At 31.4% G+C, this 14,127-nt stretch overlaps 3 protein-coding genes and 1 long non-coding RNA gene across 4 annotated transcripts in view; 3 read left to right on the plus strand and 1 right to left on the minus strand.

The window, feature by feature from the left end:
- Positions 1-5,911, plus strand: part of LOC130450339 (protein-tyrosine sulfotransferase) — a 95,944-nt gene extending 90,033 nt beyond the window's left edge. Inside the window, exon 6 of the mRNA XM_056788683.1 lies at positions 3,395-5,911. Within this exon, the coding sequence (XP_056644661.1) occupies positions 3,395-3,713 (319 nt within the window). The 3' untranslated portion in view covers positions 3,714-5,911. The remainder of the gene's footprint in view (positions 1-3,394) is intronic.
- The window catches only part of LOC130450396 (uncharacterized), a 43,675-nt gene extending 35,345 nt beyond the window's left edge, over positions 1-8,330 (minus strand). The window contains exons 1-2 of the long non-coding RNA XR_008910578.1: positions 8,302-8,330; positions 6,467-6,572 (exon numbers count right to left, since the gene is read on the minus strand). This is a non-coding gene — a long non-coding RNA (uncharacterized LOC130450396). The remainder of the gene's footprint in view (positions 1-6,466; positions 6,573-8,301) is intronic.
- Positions 1-14,127, plus strand: part of LOC130450384 (protein phosphatase 1 regulatory subunit 14C) — a 321,652-nt gene that overhangs the window by 216,421 nt on the left and 91,104 nt on the right. The window lies entirely within an intron of this gene.
- LOC130450298 (coiled-coil domain-containing protein 18) overlaps positions 10,548-14,127 on the plus strand; it is a 64,286-nt gene continuing 60,706 nt past the window's right edge. The window contains exon 1 of the mRNA XM_056788630.1: positions 10,548-10,799. The gene's annotated coding sequence lies outside the window, so the exon portion shown is untranslated. The remainder of the gene's footprint in view (positions 10,800-14,127) is intronic.

A 14,127-nucleotide genomic window follows, 5' to 3' on the forward strand; every position in this document is an offset into this window, starting at 1 on the left:
ACGGTGGATGTGAAAGCAATTCGAAACCCAATTTATGCAATTTTGCCATAGTGTATTGTCCTGATGATACGGCACTTTCTCTTTCTCTAAAGAAAGTCATTTTTCTGCGATTTCATCCTTCAAATGCTTCAATAATATTACGTAATGATCGCCATCAATACTTTCTCCCTTTTCAATATAGTCGATAAATATTTTACCATGCGCATCCCAATATACTGATGCCATAACATAGTCGACTTTTGTGCCTTTCCATGCTTTATAATCGGTTCATCACGTACATTCCACTCAGCGGTTTATTGCATTCGAACTGCTCAGAAAAATAAATTTGTTATTTTTATTGATGGATTATTATGAGGTCTCGAGGCACCCACTTTAGACATAACTTTCGCGTAACGAAATATTCATTCAAGATATATCCAACACGTTTCGTTGATATCTCTAGGATCTCAACTACCTCAATCAAGATTATCCGCAATTGTTTTGTGAACTTTCTTGATGTTTTTGTAAGTGACAGCTTCTTTGGGTCCACTGCTTGCTTCGTCTTTGGTGCTTATTTGGCCTCGTTCAAACTTGCAAACTACTTTTTAACGGTTAATTTTTTGGGGCCAGTCTTGGCTTCAATAGTATTTTTTCATAACATAGCGATCTCTCCTCACAGGAAGCATGTAGCGAGCTCAGTTTTTTTGCAGTTAATTCCTGTATAGCTGTTTATGTGCCAAAACGAAAGAAATTTTGAGAATTATTAGGAAAGAATGAATTAAATTAACCAAAATATGATTGACATAAATCGACATCACAAGATATCCATCAACATCAAATGACAATAGACGTCAATTGGCTTCAATGGATGTCAATTCATGTCATTTGAGGTAATTTTTCATTCGATAAACCATTTATGATGAGAATTGGCAAGACATAATGACGACAAAATTATTAAATAAATGAAATTTTTCATCATAACAACTTCGTTTTATCAATTAAGATTTTTGTTAATAATCTCGCTCCTACACTAGTAGCTTCAATGCTATAACCCACCAATTGATAGTATGAAAGCTGTCAAATCTATACTCGTGTCTGTTGAAGATTGGGACTAACTGAAAATCGTATGGATTTAATACTAGTATCGCCATCTACCATAAAATTTTGAGGAAACCGAATATAGGAAACACCGTGCTTCTCAAATTGCTACGATTTTCGTCATTCAAAAACGTATTTCCTTGTTTTTTTAATCAGTACTTATTATTTACTGTTGTAATAATTTAAAATTGTTAATAAAAAAAATTGTTTTCCACCTCAACAGTAATAAAAAACAGGTACACAGAAGGTACGAACAGGGTCCAGTATCGTGGGGTGCTCGGGGCTCACCAGCACAGGTAGCTGACCCAAATTTAACACAGAGTTTAAATGTTTCCACATATTTTTATTTCTTAAGCAATACACGTAGGCTATTTTAAAAACTCATAAAACAATACAACAAAACAAAGTATATGTAAAAGATAATCAGCAAACAATGAAAAGTAATAGATGAAAAAAATGTAGACCATTAATAAGAAAAACTTAAAAGAACCGAGTGAAAGATAATGAGAACTACAACAGGTCCAAACATAACACAGAAGGTAGAAAGGAGAGCAAAGAAAAACGAAGAAATAGACTCAATTGGGCTGGGCATATAATGAGAAGAAACCCAACTAAATTGATTAAAATAATAACGGAAGGGATGCAATTGTGGCCAAAGAGAAGAAATAGACAGAGAAATATTTGAAGAAACGAAATGGAGGAAGACATAGAAGCACTTTATATAAAGAACTGGAGGGTAAAATGCCGGAAACTAGAAGAATGGAAAATAGTAACAAAAACAGCCAAAATAAACTAAAGAAAACACAAAAATAGAAAACGAGGAGTAATCCACTTCAAAAAAAGATTTTAAAGCGCTAAAAGCGATATACATAATACAAAGGATTGAAAGGCTTGATGATGATATATTTTTATTTCTTAAGCAATACACGTAAGCTATTAAACTCACGAAACACAACAAAATATACGTAAAAGAGAATCAGCAAACAATAAAAAGTAATGGATAAAAACGACTTGTTTTTTTTTTATCTGTTGATTCGAAATTTCAGTCGATTTGGAAACGTTTTACACTCGTAACACGATAAAATAGTTTTCGCCTCTAACTTCTCACACCTTAACGCTCGACTGAAATTGTAAAACTCGCGTTAGCAGAACGATTAACTTTAAACTTCGAACATGATACTATTGTGGTAGATTGAATTGTTTATGTACATTTCGAGATCCATTGTTTAAATTCCTCTCTGCTGTCCGAATCATGAATCAGAATATTTAGAAAATTAACAAAAATGAACGTTGATTTGAGATTATATCAAAAGTTTTAATGTTTTTAAAAGTTGTGTATAAAGGTCAATTTCTAAATTCTTACGCTTGCGCCCGCGCTGACACCTCCATTTGCGTCAACATTAATTAAACAAATTACGAAGAGTTTAACATAGGGTATGCAATTGCTTGCAAAATCAAAATTTTGTAAAATTATTTATTCCGTTAATATTCAATGAATCTGAGACTCAAAATACTAATAAATTAAATTCTCGGTTTTTTTAAAATGAATCACCGTGTATTTTATGTGAGTATCGAAAAGTAGTACCAACGTACTTCTTTTTTTATCAAGCACCTTTACCAATACCTAAAATCATTTCACTCCTTGAGATAAATTGATTTTTCTGTGCAAAACAATTAAAATAAAGATTTACGATTGTTCATAAATAATCGGTCAAATCGGTAATTTTTGAATAAAATTCGCCAATTTTCATGTTCGAGCGTTATTTGTGTTTGAATTGTAGATGTCGCTTCCTTCTTTATTTACCCGAAACAAAGAAGCTCAAAATAGTTTATATGCAACTTTTATTATATTTTTTTTAATTCTTTGGTCAATATTTATACAGAAAAATATTGAAAATTCAAAAATTTTATAGGTATTTTAAACATTTCAGTAAGGCCGCCGTATTGAGTGACGTCATCAAGAAGTAATGATAAATTAACCCACGAAATTGTTTTAAATCCATTGTTTTGAAAATAACAAAAATAGCTTCACTTAAATGGCTGTCACTTGTTTTTAACTAATCGAAATGTCATTAAATTTCATACATAGTTTTTTGAAAGTTGATGTTTCATAAACGTTATATGGATTTAACAATGGCAGCGCCATCTGTGTATCAGTGTCAGACTTATTGAGTGACGTAATACATGACGTTTTATATAATCTAATTTTTCAATTTTGTTTTTTATAAATTACAACGAAAATTAATCATAATCAAACAAATTTTTTTCGAATTTCGTTATTTATATTTTATTAATGGTTTATATTTACATTTTTCAGGGTGGAACGTTCTAGTGATCAAGTAATTAAACCAGTAAATCTAGAAGCCATGACAAAATGGGTAGGAAAAATACCTGAAGATGTCGTTAGAGACATGGCTGAAATAGCGCCCATGTTATCGGTATTAGGTTATGACCCGTACGCTAATCCTCCAAACTACGGCAAACCAGATGACGAAGTAGCCAGCAAAACTAAGGAAATACAAGAAAATAAGAACGTTTGGGATAGAAAAGCCAAAGAAATGCTGTGGAGTTATTTTACAGAACCTGATCCCGGTATCGATAGAGATCCTAGCGAAAGTCCAAATAGTATTACTTGACAACTGATCGATTAGACCTACGTTGGGAATAATTTTAATATCGTAATTAAATCTTCAGGTAGTTTTTTTCACATGTTTCGAAAAGATGTAAAAACATAAAATTACTTGGCGGTTTTAATTTTGTTTAGTTATTCCCCGAACTGGTCTATCTGGCGATTAATAAATTAAATTTGTGTGTGGACCATTTTTTAGTGATACTAATAAGTTGTGATGGAGATTGACATTTTGTGATTATTGAATTGGTGTCTGCTCAAATTATGGAATCGGGAAGTGCGGGACCATGCAAAATGGTAATGCATCTTAGTTTTTGGTATACTCATCAATGATAGTACCAAAATTATTCTCGATTTGCCTCACGTTGTTGCTAATAATGTTATTGGCGTTAGGTTTTTGTACAGTTAAGCAGAGTTTATACGAAGCGCCTTCGCTAGCTGCGCTCTACACCCGAATCGTATCCTTCAAATGAATTAGCCTTTAGCTTGTAAACGCTCCCCCAGCCCCAGATCTTGTATATTTTTCGATTAACAACACACTAATAAATAATTCACGGAAAAAGCGTACCAACATCAAAATGAAATAAAAGAGTTGTACATGAATGACTCGAAAATAGCAGATAAAACTGGAAGAGGAGTATAGGGCCCAGAATTAACACCGTGAAAGATTAGACAACAAACCAAACATTTTTTGAGCAAAAACATACGCCATTGAAAAAAATTCCAATGTCATATAATCCAAGCCTGAAGAAGTTGAATGAGCTTAGAAAAAAAATGGACGGACATTGTAGGGACAGATTTGCTAAAGTATAGAAGGAAAATCTTTCCGTATTTCCTGAACCCTTCTATGGAATCGGAGTAGAAAAGAAGAAGAAGATAATTACTTCATCGATAGTCATTAATACAAGTCTACAAGTTGTTCTAGTACCAAAGCGCGCGTTTCTTTATTTTTGTATGAATCACAACACCATTTATACCACAAGCATTCGTCCTCTCCATAAACGAATTTTCCTCTTCGTTGAATTTTCTCGAAATTTTGTTGTAGAAATTCCGAAACCAAGCCAGCGCTGGCTACCAATGAGACTGTGCTGGGAGGAACGTTTATGAGCCAAAAGAAAAATGGTTTGATGGATACGATCTGTTTGTAAAGCCAAAACGATAATGAAACTTCTAATTTTATTTTTGTTGATAATGCAGTATCTTGGCGTTGACACGAGCTCTGTATAAGTGAAAGTAACTCATCTAAGTTTTCAGCAACAACCAATTTATACTCAGAAGAATCTTGGTTGTTTCAATAACAAATCAGAAGCTCTAGTTATAGGTCTTGACCATTTTCTTATGGAAAGTCGTTTCGCTGTTTTGTATTTTAATGTATATCAATCAATTCTTCTCTTAATTGTGCAGAGAAGTTGTTTATAAACATGAATAAATGAATGGACTCGTCTAAACAACAGTGGCCGGGCTAACAGGTTTGTCTGCAGGACTGGCAGCTAGTGAAGGCTTCGTATAAACTAGGCATTACAAATTATTTGCTCCGAAAGTCTATAAACTTGATTTTAAACAATAAAAAAATCATATTGGTCTAAATTCCTCAAGTATAGTGCCATTATTACCATGGATGATAACCATAAAATTTCAGAATAAAACAATGTCATTTATTATGGCTATATGCTCACATTTTACATGGTCTCTGCTAAAAACTTGGGCCATTATTAATGATTAGTTTATGTATACTTTCGATCTGTTTCCATAATACGATTTTACGTTTTTTTTATTTTAATACTATTTTAAGAAGACTTAAAATTTTGTATTGTTATCAAAGTAACAAGAGTTCAAATAGGTTGTAGGTATTTATAACTTAATTTGTTTATAAATAAAATGCGGGTTCTTATTACACCGATTACAGTAATTGTGCTCAGACAAATTTGAGGAAAAAAAAATTGTATTTGATATTCAATCAATCCGAGCTTTCATTTCACCTAGCTTGAATTTCCTGGTAAATTTCCGTTGACATTTAATATTTTAAATTGGATATACACATTATCGGATTGGTACTGACTGTACTAGTACCAATCAGGATCTGTCTTCAGTGTTGCCAACTCTAAAAAAAATTTTTCCATAAAACCCAAATCAACAACCCCTAAAATACCCACAATTACTAGGGATCCCCTTGAAATAAATAAATAATACATTAAAAATATAAAATATTAAAATTCCAAGTAACAAATAGTTTTTTTCAAATTCTAATTTTTCACAATCATACATATTGACATTAAATAATTTCCCATACTATTAGACCTTTATTTTGCTTGGTTTATAATTAAAAAAAAAGTTATAAAAATCTCTAAAAGTACTCCTAAAAATATAATACCCTCAAAAACATCCAATCCCACATTTTTTACCCTAAACTTGGGGAGAAAACCCCTAAGCTGGTAACACTGCTCGTTTGTTTATTCGAAGTAGACATAAGACTTTTTGTTTGTCAATTACATGTAAATAAGCATGCATCGGTAGAACAAGTTCATAGGCTAGTTAATTAAATTAATAAGGTATTTAAATGACAAAAGATACTGTTCTGCACCCTTCCTTAATGTGTCCTGAGGTTTCAATAAAGTCTGGCATAGCGGTCTGCAAGTCAAAACTTGAGAAACTACTTTCCGATTCCCACTATCAACTCTTCAAACTAACAGAAACTTCACAGTGACACAACACAAGCAAGGAAGTGTCTTAAGACCAATTATTTACCTGATGTAAACTTACCTACTTGAAGATCACAGCTACATATGCTAATGACACTGCTGTGCTATCATCTCAAAATGATCCAACAATGGTTTCCAAGATCCTACAAGTCATTCCACAGTGCTGGCTGAAAACATGGCGGATTAAAGCCAATAAAGCAAAATCGAGTAAACGTCCACAAGCAGAGGGCGCAAAATACCTAGGCATGCACTTGGCTAGACGTCTAACTTGGAGGAAACATATATTTACAAAGGGCAGGCATCAAACTACATCAAATATACTGGGAAATTAGCCGAAAATCAAAATTGTCCATATTTCTCACCATTATAATCAAATTCAATTTTGAAAATGATAACAAAGGTCAACACAATTTTTGAGTTTGACTTTTACATGTCGAATTTTAATCTGGAGCAGCTTTTCAATTTTTTAGCAAAAGTAATTTTATTTTACATTATGACATAATCGTTTTTTTATGTAAGATTTATGTAAACAATAATATTTTATTGTAGTTTAACAAGAAATTAATGTCTAAAAGTGTTTTATGCTCGTAGGAGCTATCTTATTAAACTCCATATATAATCTCCCATCATATTCTCGTTGTACTACCCTTGATAACGCCGTTCAAAGTTCATCAAATCTTGGTGAAAACGCTCTCCTTGTTCCTTGGAGTAGGCAGCCATATTATCTTTGAATTCATCCAGATGAGAATCTAGCATATGAAATGACATTGACATTGACATGAGACATTTATAACCCGTTTTTATTAAGCTTATTATCGACGTAAATCAAGTAATAGCAAACTAAAATTGTTTCTCAATGTCTAGAATCAGAATTCAAAAGGATATATGCTGCTTGTCCTATAGCAGAAAATGCTAATATTCTGCTCATATCAAATAGAAAAATGTTCAAACGTAAAAAAAAACAAAATTGTCTGAAGTATGGTACTTAAAACGGAATAATTATTGTGATAAAAATCCCCCGTATTTTTTATTATTTATTTATATAACAGAACGTCCTAAATAAATTATATAGATTTGGTTACACCCCTCTTATTTCGTTAAAATTTTAGTGTGTTATAAAGAAAATCACGCTGAACAAAAATATTCATACATATAGGGTGCGGAAACCATCCCATCAGGTACTTTCTTTCGTTTAAAGAATCAAATAATTATAATAATTTTTCAGAGATTGTAATATTTAAATTAATCGTTAAAAGAGATATAAGAGGGACAGAATAGGGCAATGTGAAAAATTGGTGTAAAGTTTTAAAACACCAGACCACCCCCCCAAACCCTTCTGCCCCTTTCAACCATTAACTTTTAATTAATCATTTAATCAAATTCAACGATTCTTGTCTATGGTTTCATATAAATCGATAGTTAAGGGGAAAAGGATTCGGTGAGGTTTGTTTAAGCTTATACCAATTTTTTATATTGTCCTATTTTCTCCCTCCCTTTATTTCTTCTAACAATTAATTTAAATATTACAATCACTGAAGAATTATTTGATTCTTTAAATGAAAAAAGAGCTTGTAGGGATGATTTTCGCGTTCTATACATATTTATATTCTTGTTTAGCGTAATTTTCTCTATAACATACTAAAATTTTAACGAAATGGAGGGGTGTAACCTAATCTAGATAATTACCAAATTTATTTCTGCAGAAATCAAACTTCAAATATTGTGACTTTCTGTTAACAAAAAATTTATCGATTTGTAATAAAATGAATATGTTAATTTAATATAAAAAAATAATGACTAAAATTATCTAATTTGTTTAATAAAACGAATTTTAAATTATTTTTTCGTTTTAATGCCTCTATTTCCTCAATTTCAACATCAACTCTGAAAACTTACCTTGAATTGCGTCACCCAGTTCACTTTACTGCTTGGACTGGGTCTAGAGTCAGTTCAGCCAGTGCAAAAAGTCCAAAAGTATTACCGCGTTGGAACTTAGCCAGTATCCGTATCAAAATAAATTTTATTTCTATTTATTGTTATAAATAAAATTTTTTTTGTTGCTTTTTGCAGTTAGTATTAAATTAGTATATGTAGTATTAAACAGCATTTTCACGGTCCATATTTGAATTAAAGTAAATAAATAATTTCTGAAAAAATAAAGGTGAACACAGGTTTAAGACAAGGAGACAGCTTAAGTCCAAATGATAGAAAAAGTAAAAGGACTACAAGGATACAAAATAGGAAACAGAAACATCACGATTCTATGCTACGCGGATGATGCGGTACTGATATCTAATAGCGAAGACAACCTACAAAGAATGTTACACATATTTGATAAAACCGCAAAAGAATACAATATAACAGTATCAACCGACTGAATGTCTAACAGTATTTACGGAACCATTAAGATGTAAGCTGGAGATAGAAGGGACAATCATAAAGCAAGTAATGTCATCAAGATACTTAGGAGTAGATGTAACAAGCCACCGCGATATTTACCAAGAGACGATATACCAAGTAAGAAAAGCAGCAGCCACAACAGGTGCGTTAAGGGACATAGTGTGGAGAAACAAACATATAAAAATAGAAACACGAAAACAAGAATCTACAAAACATGTATAAGATCAATACTGACGTATGCCATAGAAACCAGAGCCGATACAAAGAAAACAAAACAAACACTAAGAATAACTGAGATAAAAACATTAAGATGCATAATAGGAGAGATTAGACGAGACCATGTAAGAAACGAAGATATCCGGCAAAAATGTAATATTCAGGATATAGTAAGATGGGGATGAGAGAGAAGAAGAAATTGGAATCAACACGTAACGAGAATGGAGGAGCACAGACTCGCAAAGATCATAAGAGATGGAAAACCCGGAGGGAAAAGATCAAGAGGAAGACCACAAAAAAGATGGCAAGATAGCTGGTCATCAGAATCACAAATAAGATTAAACATCACCCAGTAAACACAAGTCATTGGACTTAACGCAGGAATAATTTAGAAAAAGATTATAGGAAACTGAAAGACTCGTTGCTTTATAGCTCAAAGAAATAGGTGACCTATATCTAATATAAAGGTAACCAAAATAATAACATCGTATTTATAGTTGCCTACTTAAGGCTGGATTTCATTATCTACAATATTTTATTTAGCATAAACGAAAAACCTATAATTGAATATTTTTTGGAAATACAAATATTGTATTCCGTATTCAATATTAGATCAAAATATACCTGTGGATATAAAAATTACTATATCGTTATAACTAAAATGAATTATTCATTTTAAATTTAACGGTCAATGTACATTGGAGCTCTCGTCTAGATCATAGACCGTATTTCAGTTTGGTATATGAAAAACGATTTCTATCCTACTAGCTAGACAACACCTTATACTGCCACATAGAATATACTCCATGCACGTATAATTTAATAATATATATGAATTCATATGGAAATAAATTCAAAATCTACTCAAAATTTATATAATTTTCGAAAAATTATTTGTATTTTTGAATCCCTTGACGCCTACTCAGCTTCCCAGTATATTGTATTTGGTTAATACCCCCAGCCGTTGGAAACTAATTTAATCAATCAATGCAGATGTGTTGGCGCATGTCAGCAATGCATTTTGAGCTCGTTGAAAAGACTAGCAAACTTCATTTAATTCTTTTCCGACGTTGCTAGATTTAAAATTTTACAATGAATTGTTGGTTATATTTATTCTTTTCTCAAAATGTAGTTATTTTTTATTGCTTTGACTCTGTTACATCAACAATCAACTTCTCATTATTTTAAATATTTTAAACGAGCAATTTATAAATAATTATAACATTCGAAATTAGATAATTATTTCGATTACAATTTTTAGTGATTTTATTCTTGAAAAAACAATTATTATACAAGCTATCAATAAAAGTAGGTAGGTTTTATGAAAAGGAACGATTACTGTACAAACATATAAAAAACAATATAATTTTTATATGTTCTTATTTCTATTAGTATCATTTCCGTAGTTTATCCAAAAAATCAATAACACAAATGAACATTTTCAAATTTATTTTTCATTTAAATTTATCTTTATGAATAAGTTGTTTAGGTTTTATAACACGGATAAGCTGGCAACTGCGCTTCCCACCCATGTTAAACGCAACCGAAAACTGTGAGAGCATGAGAAAACATCACAACTAAATCGAAATTGAACAATAAACATATTCGCTTAAAATAATACGTTAAATAATAGTTCACGCAGTTTTTTTGTTTATGTTTTTATTTACTTTTTTTTTCCAACGAGGAATTTGAAATCGAGCTCTGTTGATTTCACTTATAAATAGTGTGTGTTTTAAAAAAATTGTGTATAAAAACAGTGTTGTACATGATTATTGTTGGTGAGTTTTTAATTATTTTATTATATATATTATACCTATATGTAATGAATCAGTTCGTTGTTAACGGCTTATAATACATATATAGACACTGCCCTTTGTAGGTTAGAAAGGACGTTGTTTTCACACTTTTATAAAAGTTCATGTAGGTATATAATATAATAATATTTCACACGAGATTAATCAGTCACAAAATAATAGCAATAAAATTTTTATTTATATAAAAATTTCTGTATACATAAAGCTTGAATAAGACATCGTCGAAGTGCAGCTGGTATTCAGAAATGCAATGATGACAAGGGAAGCATTATTCGCTCCATATTATCTAATATTTTCGTTTGTTTTGTTGATTTACAACAGAATATTCGATCGCGTTAGGCACTACAGAATCAAAATCGAAAAGTATAAGAAAAGGTGTTTGATAGGGATAAAAATTTTTATAAGGCTATATATGAATACACAACGAACAATATAAATAAACAATATACGTTTTGCCGACGACGCCTCGATAATGGTCCAAAGTAGCGGTAAATTATAAAGAATAATAGGCAAAAGATGCATTTATAAACACAAGGAAAGTGTTCTGCTCTAGAGATCTGATCTTGATGTTAAATTGACTGAATATTATGTATTTTCAATATTTCTGTATTGGAAGTAATTGTAGATAATGACAAAATAAAAAAAATTCTACTTCTAAAATGTGGATATTATACTTAGAGACTAAGGCTAATGCATAATAAAACAGAGGATATACTGTAACTGAAATTAGCTTACGTGGGTCACGTTACGCGCTTAAGAGTAATTAATAATACAAGGGTAACTCCAAAAGAAGCACGGGAACGTGATAATACTTTAACCAAGAAGCGTCTAAACATTAGTGTCACATGCTAGACAAAAAACAGAACGTAGTTGTTTTGATGGAAACCTTAACCAAACACAAATTCATGTCGCCTTTTTGTGAAAAATGGTTATAACTCTGTATGCATATTCAGACGAATAAAATAGGTCTGACAAAGATATTTTGAGGATGCCTGCACTAATTAGACTTAGAAATTATTGCATTTTGATATAAAATATATGGAAAATTCGGTTAAAATAATTTATTTCCGGAAATGCAAGAGATCTGACAACGTAATTACTATTGTGGTGGTATTAGTTTTGTTCGTGGTAGATAATAATTTGAACGCATTCCGAATGTATTCTGAATATCTTCTGAACGTGTCAAATGCGCATGCTTTGTTCAGAATATATCTAAAATTATAATTTGAATACAAAACTAGCTAGGAGAATAAAATGTTTATAATATTCACTTTACTCGACGAAAATTTATTCTTGTAAGTGTAAATTTAATTACAAGATTTTTTTTATTGTAAGTACGTAGAAAAGCAACTAAGTTAGAGGTTAACTCGTGATAAATATCATAAAAATACCAAATAGGATGAATGCACATGCGCCGGATTGACAATCCTTACTCAGGTCCGAGGATATTTTGGACGTTTTCAGAATTCGTTCGGACTTTTTGTGTTTCGCGAACACAAGATTTTTAATCCTACATACGATTTATTAGCACCGCGAACAACACAACAAACAACATTATTATACACGTATATGAGTGTAGGAATATCTTCTCATAGTTTTCAAACAATATTTTTAGAATAGCAAACTGAAAATATTTAAAATAAGAAAGCAAGAACACAATACCAATTTAAATGTATAGAATGTGGCATAGCCGACGTGCCTTTTCAGAAATGTCGACTGCGTGCTTGTAGCAGCTTATTTTTTTGAAAAAAAATATCGATTGGCATTAAACACGCCTGGTAAAGAAAAGTGAAAGCAACAAGTTTCGATTATTATCACGAATTTATACTTGCTGAACTATTAGATAACGAACACACTTAGAACGAATTCAACTTGGAAATTATAATACAATATACCCCCAATAACGTAATAACCTCTATGAATTCATAAAATGTTGTGTTCCCTTCCCATCGGAGTCCAAAATGTCTTGTACTTAACTTAACTTAAACGAATAATTTGGGCTTCGCACTCAGTAACTCAAAGTCGTAACTATGAAGACCTTTGTAACTTCAATCATCTATCAATGAGTGATTTTGAATGAATGTGCCAACATAAAAGGCTTCCTGTAGACCATGGTTATTGTTCATTGTTTACCAAATGGCTTCAAACAATAGACTAAAGTCTAAGTACAATGAAATGATTTCAAAACGAAAACTGAAAGCAATAACATGCTGAGAAGTAAAAAGCGATAGAAGCTATGAAAATTGGTTTGAAGAGAAAAGACGTTGCATTCCAGTTTGGAATACATGAGTACATTATCCATTATATTAAAAAACGAAACTGAACAAATGAAGAAGCAAAAAGTCTTTTATGGAAAAGACGAAGAAGAGTTTGCTAAGTCACTGCAAATCCATAATTTTAAAACCTGCAATCGTTGGTTGGAAAATTCTAAGATACGACATGATCTGGCCTTCAAAAAAGTTTGTTGTCAAAGTGCAAAGTAAACGAAAAAGTTTGCATAGAATGGAGAGGTCAATTGGAGAGTTGATTGGATGGATAAGACCCCAATGATGTTTTAACGGTGACGAAACGTGACTGTTTTCCACCTACCTATGCTTACGATTGTATCTATCAGCGAAGCAAAGAAAGCTCTAAACACTTTACGATCTTTTATAGAACATCATTAATACAGACTAAATGTATACCGACTAAATGTACCTTTAAATGTAAAATAAAGTACGTATGTACTCGTACATTTTAAGATTTCAAAATTTCATTTAACGTAGCTCGTTAATATTTATAAGTCCTAAACAAAGCTCAAAGTCAAACCTCTGTAAGTCAAAATATAAACCAATAAAAACTATTTGACTTAAACCTTAGTAAGTAAAAACCTCCATAACTCAAATTGTTTAACGTTTCCCTTGGCCTTTATCTTATCGAGGTTCTATTGTATATGTAAGTAAAAAAGGTTTCAATACATAGGAAGGGTACTAAAAAATAAAAAAAAATAATGTTAGAGTCAAATTTCGGAAATATCAAAAAAAATTTAAAGAAGAGGTTGTGCAGCCTTCTTCATTAAGACCATTTCCCCCTAAAACGCACCCTTTCACCCCTAGAATGGTTCAGAATACGGAAAAAATGAAAATTCATTAAAAAATATAAAAATTGGACTTTTTCATTTAATCTCATCGCTCACCATTAGGATCTGTTAATCATTTAGTTAAGTGATTCAAAGTGTCCCTTATTCATGACTATGAATTCAAATTTAGAATTATCATTGTGTACGATAAGATTTAGTATTTAAAACAGTTTG

This window comes from Diorhabda sublineata, chromosome 1, assembly GCF_026230105.1.
Source record: "Diorhabda sublineata isolate icDioSubl1.1 chromosome 1, icDioSubl1.1, whole genome shotgun sequence".
Taxonomy (NCBI): domain Eukaryota; kingdom Metazoa; phylum Arthropoda; class Insecta; order Coleoptera; family Chrysomelidae; genus Diorhabda; species Diorhabda sublineata.